At 41.8% G+C, this 28000-nt stretch overlaps 10 protein-coding genes across 10 annotated transcripts; 6 read left to right on the plus strand and 4 right to left on the minus strand.

Moving 5' to 3' along the window:
• Positions 1–2384: 2384 nt before the first annotated feature.
• On the minus strand, positions 2385–3212 carry AWJ20_2971 (C-terminal domain kinase I (CTDK-I) gamma subunit (predicted); the record flags this gene model as incomplete). The annotated part of the gene is made up of 1 exon (XM_018879954.1): positions 2385–3212. One exon carries the CDS (start codon positions 3210–3212, stop codon positions 2385–2387), a length of 828 nt encoding a protein of 275 aa, XP_018737821.1.
• Positions 3213–3608: 396 nt separating this feature from the next.
• On the plus strand, positions 3609–4073 carry TIF11 (Tif11p; the record flags this gene model as incomplete). The annotated part of the gene is made up of 1 exon (XM_018879955.1): positions 3609–4073. The coding sequence occupies one exon, from the start codon at positions 3609–3611 to the stop codon at positions 4071–4073; it is 465 nt and encodes a 154-aa protein (XP_018737822.1).
• Positions 4074–8778: 4705 nt separating this feature from the next.
• On the plus strand, positions 8779–9540 carry SLX1 (Slx1p; the record flags this gene model as incomplete). Its single annotated transcript, XM_018879956.1, has 1 exon — positions 8779–9540. The coding sequence occupies one exon, from the start codon at positions 8779–8781 to the stop codon at positions 9538–9540; it is 762 nt and encodes a 253-aa protein (XP_018737823.1).
• Positions 9541–9691: 151 nt separating this feature from the next.
• Positions 9692–10894, minus strand: AWJ20_2974 (uncharacterized protein; the record flags this gene model as incomplete). Its single annotated transcript, XM_018879957.1, has 1 exon — positions 9692–10894. The coding sequence occupies one exon, from the start codon at positions 10892–10894 to the stop codon at positions 9692–9694; it is 1203 nt and encodes a 400-aa protein (XP_018737824.1).
• Positions 10895–11802: 908 nt separating this feature from the next.
• On the minus strand, positions 11803–14682 carry ROT2 (glucan 1,3-alpha-glucosidase ROT2; the record flags this gene model as incomplete). The annotated part of the gene is made up of 1 exon (XM_018879958.1): positions 11803–14682. One exon carries the CDS (start codon positions 14680–14682, stop codon positions 11803–11805), a length of 2880 nt encoding a protein of 959 aa, XP_018737825.1.
• A 1705-nt stretch (positions 14683–16387) lies between these two features.
• Positions 16388–18934, plus strand: OPT2 (Opt2p; the record flags this gene model as incomplete). Its single annotated transcript, XM_018879959.1, has 1 exon — positions 16388–18934. One exon carries the CDS (start codon positions 16388–16390, stop codon positions 18932–18934), a length of 2547 nt encoding a protein of 848 aa, XP_018737826.1.
• Positions 18935–19366: 432 nt separating this feature from the next.
• TSC10 (3-dehydrosphinganine reductase) lies at positions 19367–20329 on the plus strand (the record flags this gene model as incomplete). Its single annotated transcript, XM_018879960.1, has 1 exon — positions 19367–20329. One exon carries the CDS (start codon positions 19367–19369, stop codon positions 20327–20329), a length of 963 nt encoding a protein of 320 aa, XP_018737827.1.
• Positions 20330–21013: 684 nt separating this feature from the next.
• On the plus strand, positions 21014–21637 carry MRPL8 (mitochondrial 54S ribosomal protein YmL8; the record flags this gene model as incomplete). The annotated part of the gene is made up of 1 exon (XM_018879961.1): positions 21014–21637. One exon carries the CDS (start codon positions 21014–21016, stop codon positions 21635–21637), a length of 624 nt encoding a protein of 207 aa, XP_018737828.1.
• Positions 21638–22236: 599 nt separating this feature from the next.
• Positions 22237–26538, plus strand: TRM732 (Trm732p; the record flags this gene model as incomplete). The annotated part of the gene is made up of 1 exon (XM_018879962.1): positions 22237–26538. One exon carries the CDS (start codon positions 22237–22239, stop codon positions 26536–26538), a length of 4302 nt encoding a protein of 1433 aa, XP_018737829.1.
• An 82-nt stretch (positions 26539–26620) lies between these two features.
• AWJ20_2980 (eukaryotic translation initiation factor 3 subunit 6) lies at positions 26621–28000 on the minus strand (the record flags this gene model as incomplete). The annotated part of the gene is made up of 1 exon (XM_018879964.1): positions 26621–28000. The coding sequence occupies one exon, from the start codon at positions 27998–28000 to the stop codon at positions 26621–26623; it is 1380 nt and encodes a 459-aa protein (XP_018737830.1).

The raw sequence follows: 28000 nt of genomic DNA on the forward strand, positions 1-28000 counted from the left end.
ACACCCACTCTCCATCCCGGAAGTTTGCGTGACCCAGAATATGTTCGTCGACTACTTGCAAAAAATGGCCCAAGTGGCCGGAGACGGTTTGACATCCTGTAAGAGTAAAGTCGCTAGTCAGTACGGACCACTCAGGCTGTTGATAGAAGATGAGTAAAAGGCTCTGATGATAAATGTGGTTGCTAGCTACTTCGAGTTGGCGATGGGTCGGTTGCACCTGAATATCGTCTTGGTCTCGACGACCCTCTCGTTACCCCGCCGCCTTCGTTATACTTTCATGCCAGATTATGTACAGAAAAATAGCGCTAAAGTTTGGACCTAACCTGGATTCAGTCCGAACCATCATCGTCCGATCCAAAATTGATTTCAATTTACGCTGATGTTAGGGCTGATTTTTTGGTTAGAGTGAGGATATTCCAAGAGGGCTGAACTAGCAAACGAGAAACTGAATGGCCTAACAATAAGGTATCTTTAACAGGTCTGTAGCAATCTATATAATGAATTATTATCATATATATTCTTACAATGGAAAATACCAAGACTTTTGCTCTCAGAACGGGCTCAGTCCACATTTATTCGGATACTTATAGAAACCTTGCTCTTGCTAGACGTCATTCCCATCGCTCAAGGTTACTCCATGAGATGTACTTTGCACCGTTATCCTGCACGGGTCTGCGCGGGTCTGCAGACGCCTCTATCTGGTTACAGAACTGTACGTAAAAATGCTGCACGATACTAATATGCAGGAGATATTTCAAATGCAAAAGTAACGCCAGAACAAAAGCTGCAACTGTACTAGTTCTGTACCTACCTAAACCGTCGATTTCGCTCGTTATAATAACTAGTTTCTTTTTCAGTGCTGCCCCAGCTGAGCTAACTCGGTCGATAGTAGTGCCCTTTTCACGTCGTGTATTTCGGCATTTTGGCGTGGGATGGACCACTGCCCGTAGCTGTTGATACGGTGCCTAGAGTTAATTATGATCAGCGTAAAAATAAATTAAATCAACAAGGTGCAGCGCAGGAACAAGTGGGGTCCCGATATATAATATGCTTTCCCTTGCCAGTTGCTTGTAAATCTTTTTCTACCATTTTTTAGAATTTCACTCTAATATCACTTTGAAACAATTTTTTTTTGCGACTGGGATTTTTGCAATCAAACACACCCTAGGAGTTATTTACCATTATTAAAAACAGTATAGCAACCTGTTGTAGTCGATAGCAAGCTTTAGTGTTGAAGTTTCAATTGCAGCTACATACCAAAGCTTCTACAGAATTTTTCTTTTGAAATAAGAGGGTTTCATCAGGGATACTTCAAGTTCTCTTGTTTATTGTTCCACCTAGATTGGCTTCATCAAGTGACTATTATTACAATCATCTCATATTTCCCAGACATCGAGCCTATACATGACCTCTACTAGTAGCTTCCCCCTATCTGTTCGCCAGCAACTAGGTATAGCTAATAACCAGGACATGAATGCATCTCCGGATCAGGTTCAGTTCCCTGTAAGACGGGGGCCAAGTCCAAAACAGCGCTATGGCCAAGAATACGAATCGCCGTTATCTGTTGATACCACAGGACCCATTCCTATTCCATCTCATCGAAGGTCTGAGTCAGAGGGATCTATGGATATTCCTCGAAACTATTTGATGGCTACATCACCGTTGTCAGTTTTTCAGCATGTTAGAAGATCCTCTTCGTTAGGGTCTAACGAGTACAATTATTCTCCACCCCGGAATACGGAAATTACAGGAGCAGGCCACTCAACCAGAAGTAATAGTGTGAGTTCGGAAAATACTGACACCGATTCATTAACAAGTGCTGTCAGTCAAGCTGAACCTCTCTCGCCGCCATCTTCATATTTCTGGCCCCAATTGACGTCAACAAACAATGCCGCATCGGCTGCTGCGCTTCGCAGAGCACAGTCATTAGGGACAAATTATCACAATTGTTCTGACAAGTCCTGTGTGTGCTCGCATCATCATCACCGACGCAACTCCGTTGCCATTAAATTCAGTCCTACATACTTGGTTGACCCATTTTATGAGGACGAGCTGAGCAAATCCAACAACAATCCACAAGATGAGATGGAAGCTCGCAATAATGCATACGGAAGAGCTATTCGTCGTCATTCTACATCAACTTTGCATAGACCACCTACTCCCATCGCTGAGAGAATTTTGAAAGGTGATTTTGAATTTTAACGTCGTATGTTTATTTGTGCCCTCATTATGATGATTTTGATGAGGATGATGTTGAATATCCTGCGCTGTCTTTTGAGTAGCTGCCATAAATTTCGGTAGCATTTATTTATAAGGTTATGTACAGCATCAAGGTAATAATAAATAGTTGCCCAAAAAAAACTCAGGCTTTTAAAGTGATTCATTCATATTGCATGCACGCTTGTCGTAGAGATAGATTCCATAAATATCTCGTTATCTTCATTCATTTGTTCGTAATCAAGGTCGTTAAGTGGGCCAGTCGAATCCCAGTCTCTATTGAACTCGGAAAACGGTCCAAATTGATAATCTTCTGCCCAGATGTCTTCTTTTAATCGCTTACTTCTCTCACGGTCCTCATCCATTCTGCGGAGAATTTCGTTTCGAGATAAGTTGTGACCTGGAATAATCGGCTTCGGCGATGACGTTGTTCTTTTGTCATCTCCAGTGAAGCTGTCATCAGCATTTTCGACCACGGGACTGGTCCTAACACTGTCAGATTGGAGAGAATGCTCACGGGTCATTCTGGATGAGCTTTGGCCAACAGTAACAGTAGGCAGAGGTGCTTCTAAAAGATCAGTCCGAGATTTTAATATTATCATCGCTCTCTCCTGAACTTTTCCGTCTACGGGAGCTTTGCCCTTAGATAGAATACTGGCCACAATTGAGCGGCTAGGTGATAAATTTACCAGTCCCACCTGAGTCTCTGGAACCACCTTGTCAATAATTGTATCAAGGTCCCTGGCTATCCAGTGCTGAAATTGAGTTGCTTGTCGTGCTGAACAGCCACACACAATCATTTCTAGAAAATAAAAAATGTTCAGTTTTACATTGAGTGATGACTTATCAAGTTCTTCCAAGGTACACGAGTATAAGTCTTCCATCAAATCAGTATTCTGTAGCAGAAATTGTAGTGCATTTTCATTCGCTTCATTGCTGGCATTAAGCCTCTGAAGAGTCTTGATAAATTGGAGCCGGGCTTCAAAGGGGTCCATTGTATCTCTCTTATATCCTACTCGATTAATCAAGATTCGCGAATCGCGCTTTAATATGCGGCGCAATTAAACTGAACTTCACTTTATTATTAGCTCGCTACGTTCAGTCACGCTTGCAGCATTGACTAAACCAGAGGAATTACCATTGTAACCTGACTCAAAAAGGCAAAAGCTCATTAATCCAAGCCGGAATAGAAGTATAACTCAATTACATATATTCAACAGAAAATATTTAATATTTATAGAGATGCCATGTTGTTTACCCTAGTCAACACATCTCGGAAATAGTCAGGGTTAGGGCGACTCACAATTTTTTCACTACTGGTACAAATCCTATCATAGCATCCTAACCTTTCCCTCTTACATCACACTTGTAGGGAAAAAACTAAATCAAAAATGCCTAAGAACAAGGGTAAAGGAGGAAAGAACCGTCGTAGAGGAAAGAATGAGAACGACTCTATTAAGAGAGAGTTGACTCTCAAGGAGGAAGGACAAGAGTATGCCCAAGTCACAAAGATGCTGGGTAACGGAAGGTTGGATGCTAGTTGTTTCGATGGCGTCCGCCGCTTGGCCCATATCCGTGGTAAGATGAGAAAGAAGGTCTGGGTTGCTCAAGGAGATATCATTTTAATTTCTTTAAGAGATTTCCAAGATGACCAAGCTGATGTGATCTTGAAGTACCACCCCGATGAGGCTCGTGCCTTGAAGGCCCAAGGTGAGCTACCTGAAAGTGCACGTATCAACGAAGCCGACAGATTCGGCCAAGGTTCTGATGAAGAATGTAACTTTGAATTCGATAATGATGACGATGATGACGAAGAAGATGAGGAAGATGGCCAGCTTGATATCGATGATATCTAAATGTGGTTTTTCGCCAGAGTTTGGGGCAGATTTTTTTATTCCTTGACTGAGCCAGTTTTGTTCATATTACCAAATTTTGTTGATATAGAGATATGATGGTATTTACAAACGAAGCTGACCGTTGCAACCATCACATCAGTGTATTAAAACACAAATAAAAGTGATGTGGATGAACGTTTCTTCACCAAGGATGTTTATTTATGGCCGTTCGTGTTATGTTGCATATTTGTTTCGGGTTTGCCTATGTGCTTTTCTATTGCAGCAGTGCGCTTCTGTAGTTGTTTCGTATGTTACGTTTTTATAGATCAAAAAAGTTTTCTTTGCTATGCTATTTGAATCCCTGTATATATCTCTCAGACATGGCCAAATTGTTACAAGTGCTTCGGTGCTTAAACGAGGGATCTAGTTCATTTCTTTCCATCTATTTTTGGCGAATGCCAAAGCACCAGGTTACATGATAGCACCACCTTCACGACAACCGCTCATTAGCACTCCATAGGATGAAGTGCTCTCCATTCGATCGTCGTCGGGTCGCCAGTTCAGCAGCAGCAGGCCGCCAATGTGTACCCTCTAGATGCAGTATGAGTCGGACTGGCTTGAAAAGATTAATCTTGCCAATCACGCGAACCAAAATAATTCGAGGATACACATTATCCGAACTAACTTTTTACTGCTATAATACGATATAGAAAAACAATTGACTAGCGTATTATCAGAATATTATATTCATTTAATAGCAACAGTGGTGAAGAGTGTGAGTGCTGGATCCTCCTGCTGAGATCGCCCTCAATGTTCGTTGACCCCTGTTGATCCATACATATACCAGGCACCACCAATCGGATCTGAGAACCTTCTTCTGATGACAGGATATCTCAGTAAGCTAGTCTTAATGCCAGTGCTTCGTTCATTTGAAAATGGAATGAAATAATGAAATAATAAATCGAACCTTGTGGGTAGAGAGTATCAGCTTGCCTGGCCGCTTATTGTACCTCAAACAGATTGTGTGACCCTCATAAACCAATGAACCCTGGCTTAGCTAATTATTGTTAGTTTTACAGAGCTTTTTTATCTTCTACTATTTTTATCAAGACTTAACCTACGCTTTCCTATGTAGCAGGTAGCCAGCCCCTACTGGTAGTCTAATAGAAGCAATATATCCACGAGCGAGTTTCGAAGAAATAGCAATTTTCCAGATAAGTTAAGTTACCATAAAGTCAACGGCATCAGACCTGAGCAAATAATAGAAAAATAAAAAAGCGAAGCCAATTGGAACTCACTTGATTCCACCTACGAAACAAGAGCCACAGGGACAGGAGCAGAGTCTCAGCAGCCGGAATCATAAGTGAAAGTCAATGTGGTATGAGAATATCAGGTACTAGGTGTGCCAACGAAGAGGAAAGATCATCAAGCCTGACTAAAAACCGTCTATTGATAGTGTTAACACGACATTGCAGACTCCGAAGGGACATGCAGGGCACTAGCTCCGCCCCACTGTTGCCAAAAATTTAGGTTGCTCGAAAACGATTGACCCGACCTGTGTCTCCGGGGGTCTGGGGCAGAGCTCGAGTCGTTCCGTCAAAGGTCCTGGCAATCTCCTATGAAGCAGGAGCAGCAAGGGTCTGGGGCTCCGCCCCAGTCGCCGGAGGCACATCCCCGTTCCCGAATATAGGGGAATGGTGTCATGAGAATTAGAAATATATTATTAGAGAAATACAAAAGTGGTAAAAACAAAAGTTGGTCAGGTTTCGCCCTGTTCCCGATTCCTCTGTCATGTTCAGTGTGTGTGTCCCTTTTCCGTGGTTCCCAGTTCTTAAGAGTGGTTGGTAGCACCGTTTCGAGTTGAGTGCAAGGCTCGGGGTGCCAATGCAGTGGTCAGGCTTCTAGTATCGGCTAGTTCCGGGAATCTTTCGGAATCAGACACTCAGCGAAGCAAGATCGCGATATCCGTCTGTCAAAAAAAAACCCGCAAGCAGCCGATGGTCGAGGTCGAAGTCTTCGTACTGTGTGTCAACCAAGGAGGTGCCAGCACAATAGGAATACCATAGAGTGAAACGGTAGAGTCGAAGTGGAGGAGTGGCAGCCACCGGGCGCCTGGTCCAAGTGGTTTCGAGTAAAGATGACCAACCATAATTGAGTAGTATGAGGGGAACATAATTTGGAATCCGGATAATAGTACCATGATGTTGTGATGACATGAGGAATCCAGGAACAAGGTGTGATAGGAATGGCCGTTGATTAGAGGAGAAATCGAAGTTCATCATTGTAGGTGTGAAATTGTCTTCTGGCGTTATTGCCGAGGGCTCTTCTTCTCTCTCTCTTTCTAGTTGGGGTGGTGTCGTATCTCAACCAATCATAAACTTTGATAGTAAGTTTATCGTGATACAGGGCAGCACCAATACGATAATTGACTGACTTGATTTCAGACAGAAACTTCAGATCTTCAGTGACTTGATGATAGAGTCTGTTTTCAAAGTCTTTGTCGTCAGTAGTAGGGAAATTGTCGCAAAGTTTGTTTCCAAGGCGGTTGAAGCCTTCTAGCCATCTGACCATGTTGTTGCCAATGTGAACATTACATTTGTACTCATGTTGAGTCTCATCCTTCTTCGTGTACTCAATGGCAAAAAACTCGCCGCCAACTCGGTAGAGTCCGACATATGCGGCAAGGTGGGTGGTTCTGTAGCACCACTTGTCTCTCAGATGCTTGCCAAACTTTCTCGCATAATGGTTTAGTGCGAAAGCCCTGTCGACAGTGAGAGGATGGAGGAGGAAATGATGATCACGAGATATGAGGAGTCCAGTGGTGTCCAGTCCGTCAGTTCGCATCCAGTTGTTACATGCGTCCATGAAGTCTTGGTCTGACACTCCAAACATCTTTCTAAGGAAAGTGAAGTCTGTTTTGTTGAAGGCCTCGAAAGTGTTGTTGTTGATGTTATCGATAGACAATTTCTTAAAGAAGTCAAGAGAGTGAGTCATCGAAGTACCGAAAGATTTATGATGAGAGTTCCATCGGAGTTTGTACTTGAGTTTGGAATAAAAAGTCTTTTGTTGTTCAATTGTGGATCTTACACCTTCTGAAAGGGATTTCAATTTGGAGATCCAGGCGTCGCTGAATTCTAACTGGGATGCGTTCTTGGGAGCCAATTCCAAGGCATTACGAGTGGAGATGTTCTCAAGCACATTGGACGAGGAAGTAGTAGTGGTTGTAGTAGTACTGGAAGAAGTAGAAGAAGTGGAAGAAGTATTAGACTTCTTAAAGCAATTGAAAAAACTTCTCAAGCCCTTGAAATGAGAGCGAGAACCATGGTTGACCTCCTGGGAATCATCAGGGATCATTTCTTTTTTCTCTGACTCAAAAGTTATTTGAATACCAATGACCAATTCAATGACTTTTGTTCTGATAAAGGTGAAGTGGAAGAACATTGTTTCTGATTACGGTGATAAACCAGTATTAATTGATGATGATGGAGTTTAAAAACACGATACAAGTGATGTTGATGAGTTTAACCAAAAAGATGACCCAAGACAAGGTCAAATAAAGTTGCGAACGAAAATGGAGCACAACCAAAATACTCAGTAACCACAAATTCAAACGGTGGTCAAATATTAGCAGAGTACCAGTCAGATCCCTAAGAACAACAAAAAGAATCTAATGGGCAACTAGTAACTGCAATTACTGGAAAAGACACCTCCAGCACAAAATCAAGCTTTAAAATATTAGCCAATAGAACAAGACAACAATCAATCAAGCTATAACCTCGAAATAGTAGTCAGAGGCAATGAAAACAAATTCAAACAGTCAAAAACTCGCAATTCAATCTCAATTGGCAAAAATCTGGTGTAGAAAAGATAAAGAGAAGAAGAAAAGATCTTACGTAGCGGGATGCACCCCTTATATAGACCTCCCACCCACAGGCCATAACTCACAGCCCCCATAAACTTGACGCTCCTCGTCACGCGGACTTCCCCATAACTTCATGGCTATCTCGATGCAGCCGCGCGGTGGGGCAACGCTTCGGATGTAAACAAACCCTGCCTTATCTTGCATATGCAGGGCTCATGCAGGGATGATTGGCGATGAAATGGTCTAAAGCTTGTCAGCCAGACAAGCAGTCCACGGGATCCAGTTACTCTAAACTACAGAATCCATAAAGTCACAACAGAAAATTGGGCGTCTTGTGCTTTGAATCAGCATGTGATAAACAAGTGGTGGCTAGCGAAACCCAAAACAAACGAATTAGATCTGCGAATAAGCGTCTCACCACCCAGTCCTCACACAGTCATCCCGTTAACCACAGCCAGCACCTGGATGCAACGACTCATCCGAAGCCGGAGGAAAAACGAGGGTCCGGAATTGTGCCCCAATCATCGGAGGAGTCTCCCTCCATAGCTGGCATCCAATTCATATATTACAATACAGAAGCAGCGGAATCTAACTGAAGACCGGGAAGCGGTCCTCACCAAACTGCTGGCCGAGACCGCACTTCCCTAGAAATGGCAAGCTCGCACACTCAGCAGCATCAGTGCTAGCGCCGACCATGTTAGCTACACGTCCACTGCTACCACCAGACCCCTTCAGGTTGCGACGAAGTCACCGTTAAAGACAGAGCCTTTGGACTTGCAGATCCTCATACTCTGGCGAGCCGCATTGGATTTAATGTGCATTTGTTTACATCCTGTAACCAGTCCATGTCAGTAAGCGGGTCTAATGCCAGTTAGATTCTATTGCTGTTATCTTCTCCAGTCCACTCCAAAACCAACTAGTTTCTACATAGGATCAACGCCTGATCCATTTCGTCGCCTTCGCCAGCACAATGGTGAACTCACTCAAGGTGCCTACAAAACAAGCTCAGCCGCCAAAAGACCGTGGAAGATGATATGTTGTATCTCAGGATTCCAATCACAAGTGGCTGCTTTGCAATTTGAACATGCTTGGCAGCATCCTTACCAAACAAGACATATTCCTAAAGAAAACCGTATTGTCAACAGTAGAAGTCAGATGTACAGAAGCTTGGATAAATACATTGGAAACCTACGGCTGCTAGCCTCTGCAGATGCGTTTTCAAGAATGCCCTTGACAGTTCATCTTTTAGAGGAAGTAGCCCTAATGGCATGGATGAAAAACAAGTTCAAGATAGCCATTCCTGAATATGTCCATGTCGAAGAAGATATCCGCCCAAATATAGGCCGACAGGATGATGATTTACCGCCAATTGGAGGAGGGAAGTTAAAGTTATATACCACACAATATTCAGTGTCAAAACTGAGCGAGCTGTATTGTAATTATAAAAAAGAGGATCAGCAAGGTGCCGTTTGTCCCAGCTGTCATTTCGAAGTTGATCTTACCAAGTTCGCAAGTACGCTCTTAGAAAACTGTCAGGATCAGGTAATTCCTCGATCTGGATCTTGTCCCTCGTGCCAGAAACCCATAGAATGGAGCGTTATCGCACATTTTGCCAAGGTTTCTTAAGCTTTGCCGTTCTTGGGCCCGCGGCATTGCAATGCATTCCAACTTGGTTCTGGCCACTCTCGACACAAAGGAGGATAAGAAACTAACTCATAGTTCATATAAACTATATGGCACATGGGTGGGCCCATCTATTTATTTAGTTTACAATGTGTTACGCAACATTGTCCCGTGAAGCAAACCGTAATAACCGTTCACTCTGGCCCGAGGATGTGCGATTTTTTGGTTCATGCCTTCCCGTAGAATTGGAATTGTGGGCATTTAGAGAACGAGCATCATCATCTAAATCGCTAGTGAACTCTTCGTCAAGAGCTGTGAGTCCAAAGGCTTCTTCGTCGTCGTAGTTGCGAAATGAGCCACTACGACGATGCATTTGTATGCTTCGCCTAGTCTGAATTCCAGCAATCGTATTCTCCATCGGCATACCCTCAACTGACTTGAGAGCCATTAACTGGTTGCCATCACCATCAGATCTGCTGACATTGAGAAGGTAGACACCACTGAAAATGATAAGAAATCCGCAAATAAGTGAGATAGTATTTACTGCATTCGAAGTGTTGAACCCTTTGAAAAGAATAAACGAGGCACACAATGTGGCCGTCGTAAAAGTCACATAATAAAGAGGATTGACAATGGACGTATCGAACTGATCAAGTGCCTTGTTAAAGTAGTTCATCTGAGTAACAATACACAGTCCAACGACAATGGCAAAGACGTAGGTTGAAGGATGCGTGAATTGATTATTGCCTTGAAGAGTTAGCTTAACGGCGATACCAAATCCTTTAATCGACATCACTGACACAGATCCTACTGTAGAGCAAATAGAAACATATACCATTGGATTTCTTCTACCATATTTGGGGGCCACTTTGTATATCATCACCAATGTAAACACCCCTACGCTGGTTACGTAAAAGAGGAATCCTGGCTGTACAGCATAATTTAGAATCTCATCAACAGTTTGAATATCCTTGTCTGGAGGAGCATGCAAAACGATGATAAGAGAGCCAATCAAACAAATAGCACAGCCTAGCTTTCCTAATATACCTAGCTCTTCTTTTAAAAATATAGCGGCTAAGACTGCACCAATGATAACTGACAGAGCGCCTAAAGGTGTCACTAGAATAGCGGGGGCAAAGGTATAGGCTGCAAAGTTGGCTACTTCGCCAACTACCATTGTTAGCATACCAGCCCACCAAACTGGATTCTTTAGATATTGATAGCCATCGCCATCGAAACCATGATTTGAAGATGCAGAAATAAGTCCTTTTTTCGTAATAATAAATGATGTACCAATGGCTAGAGATGACGAGATAGCCAGCCCTAGGCCAATATATTTATCTTCTAGCATGCCCATCTTCAATCAGTTATATTCAGTACGATATAATTTGATTTCGGTATTTTTTTTCTGTATGGTAGTTTCTAAGGTCGGGCTTGATATAGGGATCAAAAGAATGTAAGTTCGTTATCAAAATACGAAAACGTGTCGCTGAGGCCCTGTGCGGAGAATAATCAAGTGTATTTTTCGGTCTTTTTCCCTATTAATTGGAGTAGAAATCGTAGCAACGTGCCAAGTATGAGCAACAAATATCAAGCTCACTGTCAGTAGATAGTAGATAGTCCCCAAGCGCCTTTAGGTTACCACTAATTCTAACCTGAACACTTGACTAAACAATATTCGATTCAGAGGTTTGTGTTATTTGAACGGCCAAAATGTTAACTGAGTCCAGATCTTCAACAGTAGCTTTTTCTTTGGCCGGAATCGACTTTCTTTGACCGCAGTTCTTCAAACTGTGCTATAAATAACCAGATTCAACAAAGAATCACTCTCTTTTTTTGTACTGTTAAAATTCGTATCCACCACTGTTCTCCAAAAATACTTCGAATTTGGGAGTATCGAAGTTTAGAGATATTGGTTTGATGGGTATGCCGACGTTCTTGAATAATGACAGTAATTCTGCAAGCACGCGAGAACCCTGGCAGACAAACCGTCCGATATAACGTTAAATGTATTCCAAGTCGAGTGTTTTTGAAACGTGTTCCTGCTTTACTTAGCCGGATGCCTTACCCTTGCAGACATCCAACATTTCGCGACGAGAGAATCCGTTGACGCGGACGCGCCAGCAACCAGCCAGTACCTATCTACAGTTCTATATGCAACATACTATAATCCTAGACGATGTGCAAAAGGCTGAGCTTATGAGCACTTTCGCCGGAGGCGAACAGAGCTGAATATAGTGCATTGACAAATACTGTATATTTTGATTAAAGCACAACGGACCAATGTCCACCTACTGACATACGGGGATTGCGGATTGTTGTAACGGAAACACTGTCCGACTGTTGAACCTCTGCGGTCCATGACTTCGAACCTTCATTTATGGTCACCAAACTATCGGCAACCACAGGGGCAGCTTCTGAGGAGTGAATAATGACAATCTTCTCGATTGGAAGACTAGAAAATGGGTATAGTTTAGATGATGATTCTGCTGTTGGTTGGCCAGTTATTGTTCTTTCCTTAGAGGAATATTTGATTGTTTGAAGCACAAATTCACCTTTCTGGTAGTCGTAAGACTCCCCGTCATCAAGATAGAGTTTTCCCTCTGCATCACCATTTTTGTCCAACGCAATAACAATTGTATAAGGATCGTTTTTCATTAGAGTAGCCGATCTACGTGGTCGTTCTCTTCTGGCATGGATATGACCACCTCTGAGAAGAACAGGAATCTTTTCCAGAGGCGTATCAATGCTGTGATAGCCCTCTCCTGAATATGTGACTGCAAAATTATCAAAGTCATAGTACACCTCGTTATCAGGAAGATATACATCAACAGATGTAGCTGACTCCTTTGTAACTGGTTTGACAAGGATACCTGAATTTCCAACAAAAAACTGATCATCAATCGCATACGTTTTCTCATTTGATGGAGTAACGTAAAATGTAGGTTTCAAAATTGGTGACCCATCAATTGACGATTCATAAAATGCAGTGTAGAAGGTAGGTAATAGTCTGTATCTTAGCTTAATAGCATTGCTGATAGTAGTATTGTAAGGAGGAGGAGGAATATATGGCTCACGACGTTTAGCATCAATATGTGCGTGTCCTCTAAAGAATGGATAAAATGCACCTGCTTGATACCATCTAGTCAATAATTCAGATGAAGGATTACCAAAAAACCCACCTACGTCAGCCCCACAAAATGGCATACCAGCAATTCCAGAAGTAAGCAGCATCGGTGTTGCTTGTTCCAAGTATTCCCATTTTGCCATATTATCGCCTGTCCACATAGGACCGATTCTTTGGGATCCAGCAAAATATGACCTGGTGAGAACAAATGGCCTTTGTTCAAAATTATATCTTTTAGCCATAGCGTCAACAGTAGCATTGTGAAATGTGAGTCCAACAAGGTTATGGACATCACGATGCTCCCAACTACCGTAATGGATGTTATCTTTAGGCATAGAAGACTCTGGTCCACTGAATACAGATGGTTCATTCATGTCATTCCAGATATGAAGATTCTGAGAATCGCCACCGAAACTCGTTCCAGATGCAAATAATGACGTCCAGTATGAGCGAGCCATGGGAGACAGCGTGTCGATCCATACAGATTCACCAGGCCAGCAGTGTCCGTAAAACAGCTCTCCCTTGGAGTTTTTTACCGCCAAAAGCTCGCTTTTTAGAGTCTTGACAACATCATAATTGTCAGCAACCTTGATATGAGGATCAATAATAGCGACCAGTTTCCGTTTAGTCTTGTCCAAATCTGACATCATTGAAACGTGGTCTGGGAATAGAGCCTCGTTCCAAGTAAAATATTTCTTTTCCATAGTATATTCAATATCAAGCCAAATGACATCATATGGGATATCATGCTCATCCATCTTTTCGTTAACGTCCAAAACATCTTCCTGGGTATTGTAATTCCACCTGCATTGGTGATATCCAATCGCAAAACTTTGGGGCATGCTCACAGTACCCGTCAACTTGCTGTATAATGTAGAAATTTCAGCTGGAGAATCACCAAGAATCACAAATACATCCAGTAAGCCAGCTTCTGAAATCCAATGAGTTGTAGTAGATTTTTTATCCTTCGTAATGTCAACATAGGTATCAGCAGCATTCGCCCAGAAAACACCAACAGATTGATCTTGCTTGTGGGCCTGGATAAATGGAATTGAGCCATACATAGCCATAGGACTATTTGTTTCATATTCAAAAATATCCACATTATAAAGACGATAGGGGTTTGAATGAATTATCTCCCCATCTACTTGTTTTTTATCTCCGCGAGTCTCACGGAGAGACATTGAATCAGCATGTTCTGGAATACCATATACATGACTGAAACCAGGAAATGTTGCGTCCAATGCAATTGCCTCTGGACCACGGCTTTTAATATCTTTTTTGGAATCAAATGTGTCCTCCCATAAACCTTCATCGAGCTCCAAGTCGGACATATGTTTGTTGCGTTTCAACTCGAGAACGTCCTGAGAATCACCACCGACTTCCTGCACTTCCGTATCCTCAATTGGCCTCCAATGCTCATAATTCAGGTAACCTTTTTCATTAAGTACGACAGAAGGAGATCCCGCCCTATAAAATGTAAACTTTAAAGGGTCAGCCTGGATTTCCAATCTGTTAGACTCACCATACTGAATACTGATTCCATTTGCCAATTCCTCAACTTCGAGAACATTCTGTAACGGTTCCAGGGCACCATCTATCAGAGCCCACTCAGTTATATTATATCTTTCTGGGCGAGCAAGGCCATCTCCGAATACATCGATGTTACCATCTCGTCGAAGCCTCTCATCTATGGAAATGCGGACCGATTTTGACGACTCCAAGAATGAGACCGTTAGCGGTAGCTCCACTTCAACATTGGCAGCCTCCACAGTTTTCAAAACAGTGCCAATAATAGTACCACTTCCAGCTTTTCCTTCCACAACTACGCTGGGTAAGTCTAGCCTGTAAGGAGACTTCCATATACCATGATCCTGTTCATCTACACGGTCAGCATAGTATCGATTTCTTTTGCAAAAAGGATTCTGATCGCAAGTTCTAAACAGATACTCTTTTACAGCAATGGTCTGACCAAATAGTACAGCTGCCAGGATCAAGAATAATTTCATTCTCTGCATTTCATAGGCCCTATTGTTGGTGTTTACATTGTATTGTTTCTACTCATATTGCATCTTGGCATATGGCTTGTTAGCCGTGCCTTGAGTGACCAAAGTGAAGTGTCGCCCAAACAGCTGGGTTAAGTTAATCCGATAGCATTTTATTTGTCCAAGTGTGGCACTATTCTATAGCGTATAATGTAAAACTAGAAATTATATCCTTCCCTTTCCAGCTAAAAATGGTATAGTCGGTTGCAACAGCTCATCTAATCGCGAAAACGGCTTGGACCCGTGTAGGGAGGAATAATAACCTACACGGCGTCCTTCCTATCAAGATTCGGCCATCAAGACCAGTGGCATCTTGACTCTGTATACCAATATGTTAATACCTGTATTAACGGCTCGCAGGTTTCGGTCAATCAGGATTGGTTCTGAAAGTCAAAACTACCCCCTGCATCCACATATGATGCAAGATCCCCCCAATCCATGCAAGGGTTGACGGTTCCTTGCTGATCAGAAGGTTCTTGGCATATACTAACCCCCTTTCTCCTTGGCTGAAATATGAGATCTTTTCTAACTAAAAATCTTTACAAGATCCTCTTTAACTGAGTCTTCAATAACCCGACCCATTATGTCAGTGTTATCAATTGATAAGTATAAAGATTGCCAAAGCAAGGTTAATTTTTGAATTTCACGGCCTACTTTATCTACGGCCTGATCGGACTGCTCGGTCCTCCGCTAAGTTATGAGGCGTATTCCCAGTTCATCTGTCTCTTATCTAGTTAGGTGTCAGATCCATAAAACGGCCATTACCAGAATTGTAGATATCATGCCAAGCCTACGCCTAGACGAGAATAGTATTCCTGCATGATTTTGAACCTTATTTCAAAGTGTAATTTGAACTTCACTAAAATTAGTGTTTATCCGATAGGCATCTGATGATCAAATGCCATTTCCCTCATGCCGCCATTTCCATCATGCACGGCATCTTAATGCTTTACTAACAATTCCCATTTGCTGAACGGTCTGACATTATTACGATGTGATATTTCGCAATTATCTACCTTACCTGGTAAGCTAAGGCCTCATAGCAGCTTTTCTAACTTGAAATACTCACTGGGTTTTCCTGCAATTACTATATATATAAGATTTCTTAGTGGTGCCGTATAATGCAGTCTTGGAGAGATGGCTGCCAGTTCACGTATCTCAAACATGTCGGTAATTAACTATTACCGAGCTTCTTAATCTTTTAGCCCCAGTGTTACAATTGTGGCTTATCTAAGTTATGAAAAGTAGAAAGATAACGATATCCTTTATTGTGAGAGCGATGATTCCGTGATTCGCCGTCATCGTGCTCCTACCAGCGGTCCCCTATTTCAATCTACTGATTGTGAGGTGAACATCCTGGTCCAATCTTAGGTACCAAGCATTCCCTGAGATACTTATCTTTGATACTACGGCGCTTCAAAAATAAGGTTATGTAGAATTATTTCCCTGTTTGTCCATATACTCACCAGCACTGGGCTTTATCACACATTGTATCATGTCTCAAGTTGAACTTAAATCTAACATCTCTGATGCCGTGTCCTGCACTATGAAATAACCGGAACTTAAGAGGCTAGGCTCTGACTGAATAGTATCTTCGTCACTATCAGCCAGATATAAGAAGCTGCTCTCTCGCCAATATTGTACAGCTTTATAACAGGATTTTTAGTCTACCGGCAAAATGGCTGAGACTGACGAAAAGACTGAAGTCAAAGTCATTGCGAACGAGACTTATGACGCGGAGCTTCTTAGTCGTATTGAGAACACGGCTGCTCTTCTAGGTATCGAGCTGAATATTGATGAGGTTCTGTTTGTTGCAAGCCGAATCAATGTTCGTCCTTGGCAAGAGGCTGTAGAGCTGCTCAAAGAGGCATATGAATACCATCATGATGACATTAACATTGATTATGATGCCTTGATGAGAATGAAAAGGCTCTCTCTTGGTCCTGAGGGCTCTCCTGATATACCTGTTGAGGAGTTTGAGTTTGAAGCTTTGTTTGAGGCTGTTATTGTGAGCGATTGGTCTCCATACGCGGAAGTTCGTGCTGCCACGAACTTCCTCAATGACGATCATGAACCAGCTGAAACCATCAGAATGTATATTGTTGGTATCTGTTATGCTAATGTTGGTGCTATTGTGGCAACCTTCTTTGGTAATCGTTTTCCTAGCATCAGTTTAGGCTTCTTGTCCCTACAGTTAATTATTTATCCTACTGGTAGGTTCCTTGCTTTTATCCTTCCAGATTGGGGTTTCAAATGGGGTGGAAAGAGATATTCCCTTAACCCTGGTCCATGGTCGTTTAAAGAGCAGATGCTTGCAACTCAAATGATGAGTTCTGTTGATGGAACACCCTTCTCGTTCACTGTCATTACTTTGCAGAGAGCTACTCAGTTTTTTAATGAAGAATGGTCAAACAATTATGGTTACATGGTTCTTCTTTCCCTTTCAGCCTCTTTCACAGGTTATGGTATTGCAGGCATGCTTAGAGGCCTACTCGTGTACCCGGTTCGTTGTATGTGGTATACTGTTCTTCCTTTGCTTTCCATGAATCGTTCTTTGGTAAAAGTTGAAATTAGAGAAAACGTTCACGGCTGGACCATGACTAGATATACCTTCCTTCTTTTGTTTACCTTAGTAAGTTTCTGTTGGTTTTGGTTCCCTGAATTTGTATTCCAAGCTCTGTCATACTTCAACTGGACGACATGGATTTCTCCACAAAATATTACATTGGCAGCTGTAACTGGTGTATATAGTGGTTTGGGACTGAATCCAATCTCTACTTTTGATTGGTCCGTTATTGGAGGGGGCGGTATGGTCACCCCTTTCTATTCTTCTTATGTTTCCTATGTTGGCCAGCTTCTCGGTTTTATATGTATTGTTGCTATTTATTTCTCGAAATCCTACTACACCCACTATCTGCCGATTAATGCAACGGGTGTTTATGATAACACTGGTGCCTCCTACAATGTTTCTAGGATTATGACCCCTTCAGGTGGATTTGATGCTGAGGGATATGCCAACTATTCACCCGCATTCCTAAGTGCAGGTGCTCTAATCAACTATGGTGCCAGTTTTGCTATTTTCACTTGTTCCATTGTGTATGCACTTCTTCATTATAGAACACCTATGGCTGCTAGTTTCCGCTCGATGTGGATTTCTTTCAGAAGCGCCGATAAAGCTAGAAAGCTGTATACCGACCCTTTCACGAGAAATTTGCAGGTTCACCCCGAGGTCCCGGAGTGGTGGTTTATTCTGACATTGGTCCTTTCTCTAGCGATGTACATTATCATGGTAGAAATATTCCCTCATACCGACACACCAGTTTGGACTGTATTCTTTGGTATCCTCGTCAATATGGTCTTCATTATTCCTTTTGGTTTGTTATATGCTACTACCAATGTCTTCCTTGACGTTGGTCTAATCTTCCAGATCTTTATCGGTTACATGCTTCCACATAACGTCAATGCAATGATGATCAGCCAATGTGTTGCCAACAACTTCTGGGAACAGGCTCAAAACTATATCACTAATCAGAAGCAAACTCATTATGCTCGTATCCCTTCTCGTGCTCTCTTTAGAGTTCAATACACTGGTACCCTGATCACCATTTTCACCACATTGGCGGTTCTCAATTGGGAGTTCACTGGTATTAAGGATTACTGTGATCCACACCAACCGCAAAAGTTTACTTGTTCTTCAGCAAGAGGTAGTTTCGGTTCAATGGTGCTATGGGGTACCCTGGGCCCACGGGTGTATCTAAACGGTATCTATCCTAAGCTCAAGTGGTCTTTCTTGATAGGATGTTTCTTGCCCATCCCCTTCTGGCTCTTACAAAAGAAGTGGCCAGACACATGGAGAAGATGGAATATTCTTGTATTGCTCAGTGGCTTTTCTTCATGGGCTCCTAGTAATCTCTACTATAGTACAGGCAACTTTTATATCGGAGCTTTGTTCAACTGGTACTTGAGAAAGTATTATTTGGGTTGGTGGAGAAAGTACAATTACATTCTGTATGCTGCTTTGAATACAGGTGTAGCTTGGGCTCAAATTATAGTATTTTTCTCAACAGGCTACAAGCACCTTGTAAGCATAAATTGGTGGGGTAATACAGTTTCCCAGGGGGGTGTTAATGCTACTGGTTATGATTACAACGGTGTTCCGCTGTCTACTACCCCAGACATTGGATATTTTGGTCCAGCACCTGGGACCTTTCCAGTTCCTGCGTAGATCTTTTGGCTAACTTTGTCTATATAAAATGTTGTAATATAATCAGTAAATTTTTCAAGTTCGTTAACCCTTTCGTATAGGTTGTTGTTTATTCGCTCCTTTATCTTACAAGCATATGCGGGCGGAGCAAGTACGATCTAATGATCGTTTTGAGTAGCCGCTGAATTAAGCAAGTTATTCCAAGAGCTTACTTGCACCTTGATAGATGGTAAACTTTGGAGATTTAGCAAAGACTAACGCTAATTTTACAATATAAGCATGAAACGTCTGGTCTGTAGTGAGATGTAAAGTCAATATGCGCGATCTTCTTTGCATACACAACGACCGTTAGATGAGGAGTATACATATCTCGTATAAATATAAACCTAACATTGTACAAGCGTAATATTATCACAACAGTATTTTGCCAGTTGTTTATTTGCTGTCAAAAGCATGTCTTATTTTGAAACCAAAGGGAAGCTGGCAGTAATATCAGGTGGTTCACAGGGACTGGGGGCTGCACTGGCAAAACAGCTTATACTCAAGGGGTCTAATGTTGTTATCGTTTCGAGAACTGAATCAAAGCTACAGAAAACTGTCACTTCACTAGAATTATCCAGATTGAACGATGATCAATTGATCAAATATATTGTAGCAGATGTCTCAGATCCTACAGAATGTTCCCGTGTATTCCAGGAGCTCGACGATGTTCCAGATATTGTTATTTGTTGTGCTGGCGGTGCGGTCCCAGGATTGCTGGTAGACATGGAAGCTGATACCCTGAAGAAACACATGGCAATTTGTTATGATACCGCACTGTTCTTTTCTCATGCAGCCATGAAGGTCATGATTCCTAAACAAAAGGAAATAGAGGCCCATCACGGACGTCCCTCAAAACGACATTTAATCTACTGCTCATCTGTCTTGGCATTGTTCCCTTTTATTGGATATGGATCCTATGGGCCAGCTAAAGCTGCTATAAGAGCTCTGGCTGATATAGCTCGTCAGGAATGTATTCCTTATAACATATCGGTTGCGAATATTTTACCTGGAAATATGGCAACCGAGGGTTTTGTTGAGGAGGAGAAGACTAAGCCAGAAATTACACGTAAAATCGAGGGTCCTTCGGATGCACGGGATCCTGATATTGTAGCTAAAGAAGTCATTCGTGATCTGGAACGTGGTCAAGAAATGATATATACGGATTTAATTGGCTGGATTCTCAGTGGTCTGATGATGGGTGCTAGTCCCAGAAATTGGGGCATTTTCCAATCTATCATTGCTGCAGTGCTAGTGTTTTTTGCACCTGTGTGGATGTTCTTCGTGCGAAAAGATATTAAGGACTATTTTCAGAAGAAGACGGAAGAGGAACATATTAGTAAAACTAAAACTGAGCAGACTTCGAATTCTAAATAGACTAGAACTAGATGTCTTCATTCACAGGGTGCTATCCAAGAAAATGCCATCTATACATACATCAAAACTATTTAATCTATAATAAATCTAGCGACTTGAACTCGTACTAGCATTGCTAGACTCACCAAAAGAATAAACCCACTTGACACCTCTGATGATCTCGTAGTTCCACAGATCTTTCATGGTCTCAATTATGCTGTCTCGTGATTCGTATTCAATTACAGTGGGTGTACGAGGTTTTGGTACGCCATGTTGTTCTATTAGTTCACGAGATTCATTGAGATGCTGTGAAATGGTTCTTGAGTTGGATCTGAACTCCGATGCTGTCAGATAAGCTATCGATGAAGTGGTTATCACTCCTATATCATGTTAGTCTTCTTCAATACTGATGCCATTATTCCCCTAATATCTACCAGGATTCTACACAAGACGTGGGCTCTAAAAGCTCTCAAACGTACCACCAAGAAATCCATATAGTCTACTCATTGTTATCAGAAGATAAGTTTGAGATAATCCTCAAAGCTGGTGAATGGTCTATAGTGGTGCATAATAGTACATCTTACCCGGCAATCTGGTTACCGCTTGCGCGGCAGGAACAACTTCCACCGAGTAAACATGAAATTTTTCAAATATCATGCACAGGGACATAGCAGAATCATTTCAAGATAGAGCTAGGAGCCTAACATGACTTTCAGAAAACTGGGCAGAAGTTCGACACATCGCAAGTCTCTTCTGAGGAATTTAGTCAGTTCGTTGATTGAGCATGAATCGATCACGACGACTCATGCCAAGGCTAAGGAGGCTCAAGTTGCTGCTGAACGCTTGATTAGCTTAGCAAAAAATAAATCTCCAGATCCTCATAGTGCACAAATCAGAGCCCAACAGTACATATTCAAAACGGGCCAAATATTGCCCAAACTTTTTGGTGAACTTTCCGAGAGATACAAAGATAGAACTGGTGGTTACACGCGTGTGCTGAGACTGGAGAATAGAATAGGAGATAACGCACCTCAATCGATACTTGAGTTGGTCGGTGGAAAGAAAGATATGAGAAGAGCTATTACAGCTAGAGCCGTAGCACGAATTGAAAAACAGGGCTTGCCATTGGATAGTATGACTAAACAGGCGGTCGAAAGTATCTGCCGTCACAGTACTAAAACAAGAGAGGATTTCCGAAATGAAGTAGAGTTCATGAAAGAGCAGTTTTACGCTTCTGAAGACAGTGTTACATTGCAACCACCATCTCGCGAAATTAAGAGGCGGGCACCTCTAAAATTCGTCAAGAATCCGTTGGATACAAAGGCTTAAGCTGCCAACGGAAATATGAAATATGTACATAGTTTATTAATGCATTGTCCTACTTGTTTATCTTACTCAAAGAATAATAAATGACTTCTAAATAACAGGAGACTAACCTGGTTCAATAGTTCGGTGCCCATTATATAGATTGATTTTTGCCACAATTTCTGCTATCCTACTGAGATTATTTAGATTCAACCATCTTAGCTCCAATAGTATGGATCGTAATAGCTACTCTACAGCAAATAATTTGATATATATATTAAATGTGTTTGGGATTTAGTAGTAATTCAATACAGCTAGGTATATGCCCTAATTTGAAGTACGGCTAACTTAATTTCTTTTTTCTGAATTTTTTTGAGATCAACGCAGTACTGAATCAACATATAGGTAGCTACAATTATTGGAACAAATTATTCAATAAAATAATATGGATGGTTCCGTTGATATTTCCGAGGCAGAATGCCTTGAGGTTAAAACTAAATTGATTAAGACCAAAATAGCTGATATCGATACTCAATGGTAAGTCCAAGGCATATAGCTGTTGGGAAATTCGGTTTCTAACGTCTGACAGGTTTGTACAGATATTTCCCCCACTCCTTTCATCTATGTTAGCCATAAATGGTCTTGGAAACCACAGAACCGTAGCAGCAGACACGCTTAGTGTCTGGTTATTACGGGCGACACAACTATCCTCAGCTAAATCTGATCGCGATGACAGCCCTAGGTCGACTTTGGGCGACTTGGTCACTGACGAAAACGCTAATGCCATCTTTAATTTTGTATGCGACTTTTGGGATGATTCCGGGGCTGCTTTGGGCAACGCATTGAGAGACTTGTTTGTAAAGGTTGTGAGTTTCTTAGCAAAAGTGAGGGCCGATGCCGGTAATCTTGAATATCTACTGAAGAGTTGGACACAGCGAGTATTGACTTTCCCCACAACCACGCGGGTATTTTACTTCATGATAGAGATCCTAGCAAGATATGTCGGAGGAATGTATATTTTAGAACAACGGCCTTCTTTGCCGTCTGAGGCTCTATCACTGATGCTGGCCAATGCACTCTCAAACCCGATAGGCAAGGCCATATTTTCTATTTACAGCACGATATTGATCCCCCCTGCGTCGCTTTTTGTTCCAAGTGTGAAACTTGACGTAGAAACATGGTCTGAATTATGGGCCAGCTCTACGAGAGATGTTTTACTAAATGATCCAGACTCACGACAACACGTATTGACATATTTTCTTCCTCATATGTTCAAGCTGAGCCCAAGTTCACTGCAGATATTTGTTGCTCCATTGAAAGATAGCAAATTTCAAAAAAATCACAAAGATGCCCTGTCTGTTCTTATCGGTTGTTTGAAAATAGCTCAAGATTTTGCGATTATAAATATCTATGATGAAGAGACTGCTAAAACACTACTGGATACCAAAGTTCTGACTCAACTGCTACATCACTTTAATAGCGAGTTACGAATTGGTGGACTCTCCTTGCTGGTGTCCAGCCCTCGGGGATCGCAACCTGTTCCATCGTATCTGTTCCCGATTTTGCGAAATTCAATGGATAGTCTTCTGGTCGAAATTGACGCAGGCCATCGTCACGAAGTCCACGGGCTGCTACGACAATTTGTTTTCAGACTTCGAGGCTATTCTTATGCCGCGAAGAGGGATGCATTGAAAAAGCAATCTAGGCTGGACTTCTTGATTGACCATAGCACTGAGGAAGAGTTAGAGAGGGACAAGCATTTACTTCAACGTGAACGAGAAGAGATAGAGGGACTGTTAAATAAAGTCGACGAAGTTAAAGAATTTTTAACGTGGTTCCACCACTTCAGTTTACGTCAGCTTCTTCCTGGATCGCCATATCACTGTTTGTTTAATGGTGTGTCAATCCTTAAATTGTTAATCCAGTCCGGACTAGACACCGAAGTTGATCCCGAATATTTTGAGAAGTTAAATGTGCAATACCCATTTACCATAAAAATATACAACAGAGCAACTGTTCGCGTACTTTTTGATACAGTTGGAAGCAATTATGAAGATATTAGACTTGCTGCCACGGATCTTCTGCATATGGCTCCTCTTTCATCATCAATTCTGACCGACAATGAAGAATTGACTAGGATAAAAGCACGAGTAACAGAAATGATAACAGGAATGAAGGGTAGAGAAGGTGATACAGGTGCGCGTTTTGCAGAGTTGATATTTTATCTCTCTCAAGATAAATGTATCTCCTACCTTGATTATTTAGTATCGTTGGTCGAAACTTTAGTTGCACAAGCCAAGATGAACTTGGCTAGTTCAGCTTATGAAAAGTCAATACATGGTGGATTCGCGAGTCTAAGGTATATATTTGAGAAGATCGACTTTACAAAGTATCTAAAGGAGCTTCAGGATGGTAATATCATAGAGAGAATTTTTAAATCTTTTTTTGACCATTATGATGTTGTTCGGGATGTACTATGCCATGACTCGCCAGAAGGAAATATCCCCGAACAACTAGAAGCCATGTATACACCCACCATGGAAGCCAAATATGGCCCAGCTGCTCAAGTTATCCTTAGTTATGCTTGGAGAGCTGTCAAAGAATCTACCACCTTAGTAAGATGTTTATTAGAGCGATGCCCTCAAGGCACACTTATATCTGACGAGCTTCTCCTACAGACTGGCGGTATATTGATGGATCAATTGGCTACAGTTAAACACAGAGGAGCTTTCTCTTCCGTCTATCCTGCTTATGTTAGTTGTTGTAAGCGATGCAGAAACTCGTGCAGCTTGAAAGAAGTTCCCAGGACTTGGCTTAATGAAAATCTGGCTCTTATTCAAGTAAGGTCTCAGTACATCACTAGAAGATCAGGCGGCTTACCATTTTTGATTGTAGCTGTATTGACTGCTGACACAACTCCGTCAGATAATCAGTTGTTGTCGGAGACTTTTGACAAGCTTTACTCTATTGCAACATTACCCGTACAATCTTCAAAGGAAGAAAAAATGGATTTACCACAAGTTCATGCATTTAATTGCATTAAGGCGTTGTTTATTGAAACAGAATTATCAACCTATTCGAAGGCCTTTGTGGATAGAGCACTTGATTTGGCAATATTGTCATTCACAAGTAAAATATGGTCTATACGTAACTGTGCTGTAATGCTGTTTACAGCATTGCAAAACAGGCTCTTTGGGTCAAAGGTGGATGCTCGTATGTCGGCAAAGCTATTTTTTTCCAGATTCAAGGGCACCCGATCTGTTTTATTAGACAACCTGAAAGAATATGTAACGGCTCTTGATCAACCAGATGGACAGCTTAGTGAGCGTGTCGAGACAGTTTATCCAATCTTATCGCTTCTTGTTCGGTTGGAAGGTATTAACGGATATGATGGGCTAGATGAGTTTGTTCCTTTAATATTGGAGTGCCTTGAGAGTAAGATATGGAAAATTCGTGAAATGGCCGCTCGAGTACTGGCTTCGATGATCGCCAAAGAGCATGTCACAAACTTTATTAAGAATCTTTGGGTCGATGTCGTTGTAGCGCGACAAAATAAACTCCATGGCATCCTTCTTGCGACCATTCATTTCTCCAACAAATGTAAACAAACCTTACTTGAAGATGGAGATGTCATAAAACTCATAACGTCGAAGTTTGAGTTCTATTTACTTCAAAATCGATCGCCAGAAACGAGTTTGGCTTACTTCAGAGTTCTCAACATAATTGCACCAACTTGGTCTCCATTTCAGAAGTACTGCGAGTCACAGTTGGTCATTAATCATAGAAAGCATCTCAGTTCTACTAGGAGAGTTATGAAAGAGGACGCTGTAAAAGCATATCTAAAATTGAACGGCAGCAACTGTTTTGACCTTTGCCTCAAACTTCTTTTTGATTCTGCATATGAAGTACAGCTTGCGACTCTTGAATTCCTGGATGAGCAAATTGCTGAAATTCTAGACAATGAGTCCATGTCTGCTGCTTTAAGAGATTCGTTATGGGAACTGTTTGAAACGAAAGAATGGGATCAAGTAAGAGGTCCTGCCATTCGTTTGTTCAGCAAACTGATCTCAGCTAATTCTAAAATCGATGGCAAAAGATATTGGAAGCTGTTATTTGAATCCATTAGTTCTCAGTCTACGGAAGAAATTTTGCAGGCCTGTCTAGAAACCATTGGACCCGTAACAGCTATGATGGACGGTGAAGTCGTGAACGAGATAACTCTGCTGGCTGGGCTTATTTCCAAGTACTCTCATGAGGACGAGCCTTTTCCAGTTCGTTTAGCAGCATGCAATTCTCTACTAAGCTATCTTCGTATAGCTCCAGTGGGAAAGGTTCCTATTGAGATATATTTCTCCTTACTCGGATTCTTAACGGATGATGACTATGAGCTCCGTGATATTGCAACTATATTTGTTGCCGATTATCTAAATATTGAGCCTTCCACGAGTAGTTACTCAGAAAAAGCTCTTTTAACTTTTATATCCGAGACAGCTCCTCAAATTGGAACCTATATTGCGCATGGGTTGATGGAACAGGACGACTCATTGAACCGGATAAGACATTCGCTGACTGGCGATGAAGCACTATTCTCCATTGAGAAGCAAAATCTGTTCCGCAACGAATATACCGTTGCCGCTCAATGTGAGGATGTTTTGACTAGTACCACTCTCACAGTAGATACTAATGAAGAGTTATGCAATTGGATAAATAAGGAGATAGGGGCTTTTATTGCTATCGTTGGTGAGAGAGGCAAAGACGGACTTTTGGGCTGGTGCACTTCTAACAGTGAGACCTTTGCAAAGCTATACCGTATATGCAGTCATGTAAAACTTGCGAAGCGGTTGAATCTTCCGATTAATGACACTCCGTTATTAGCCAAACTGGAAGAATACGATATTCATCCACTTCTCAGCACTCGTATTTAATATCAACTATGCATTCAATAGATCATCTATAATTTATATTTGAACTACAAGAAACAACTTTTGGACAGGACAGATCATGAAACTACGATACAAGAGCATCGTGCTTATTAACAGCTTGAGATAAGACTTGGTTAGATCTGAAGGTCAAACCCTTCGTCTTTTCAATGACTTGCTGATAGACATTTGCAACAGGGTGGTTCATTATAACAAGACCCTCGGACTCGTCGATCTTGGCATCCATCTTAGTTCCTTGAATTAAATTGGCAATCCATTTCTCACCTTGTTCAGTGCTCAAGTTAAGTCTAGTAGAAAGTTGGTTTACATCAATTCTTTGGTGAATTCTGCAATATAATTCGGAAATAAGGTGACGGGCAGACTCCAGGAATGCCTCTGCACTATCAGCCAGAAAGAAGTCGTTGTTCAAAATAATCTCAGCTTCTGAGAGCTTAGCCTGAGCCTCCTCGAAATCGTAATCAATGTAAAGTGCTCGGATGAACTCAGTAAGAGGGTCTTGGTACTCATATTTCTCTTGGCCAACAACACGAATCAAGTCCTTCAGACGCTTCTGGAAGATGATATTGCCGTGATGGCCACCAGAGGGTCCCTTATTCATGGCAACAACAGCAGCGGTTAAGTAGCGCAAAATCCAAGGACAAGAGGCTTGAATGGTGTTGATGTAGGCAGATGAAAAGAACAGATCACAAAGAGATTCCTTGCCATTTTCAATATTGAAAAAGGGAAAAAGAGACCAGTGAATGATCCAGGTACGGTGGTGCAGTTGCGTCAAGGGGTCAGCGAAAGATCTTTGGTCAACAATGTCCCTCAGCTTTTGTAATTCCTCGGCCACAGCCTCCCATTGCAAAGTGAGAATATCAGCAGCAAATTTTCCCCAAGTAGCGGATGTGATCAAATTGGAGTCGGTAGTCAAAATTCTTACATGATATAACAAGTCAGAAGCGGCATGATATTTACCACAATTGTACTGTAGTTGACCATATTTGTAAAGATCATTGATCATATCACCAGTAATTTGGTATTTACTCTCTAGAAATTGTAAATTGGCGACTTTGTCTTGTTTTAAATTGGCACGGGCTTCTGGATCTTCAAACACCTCGAGCACTCGAGAGGTGCTCTTTTCATATGTTTCTAATTGTTTGAGTACATCATCCTTCTGTTGGATAAGCTCCTCAGGAACATTTTCCGATCCATCGTGAAGTTCTTTCCAAAGGCTAATCGTGTAATCAACCATGCTGGCATCCTTGAGTAGGTCATATTTAAGTTGTAAAAGAGTGTGTTCATCATAGAGCTCCTTGGAAGACAACGACTCGAGAAGGGGGAAGATCAAGTGTCTATCCAAGTGAGGCATAAGCTTTTCCGTCAAATCATACTTGACTGCAATGGCCAGACCTTCAGGAGTCAATGGCTCACGTTGAGGCTGTACTTCCGAAGTAGACTCTGACAT

Source organism: Sugiyamaella lignohabitans, chromosome B, assembly GCF_001640025.1.
Source record: "Sugiyamaella lignohabitans strain CBS 10342 chromosome B, complete sequence".
Taxonomy (NCBI): Eukaryota; Fungi; Ascomycota; class Dipodascomycetes; order Dipodascales; family Trichomonascaceae; genus Sugiyamaella; species Sugiyamaella lignohabitans.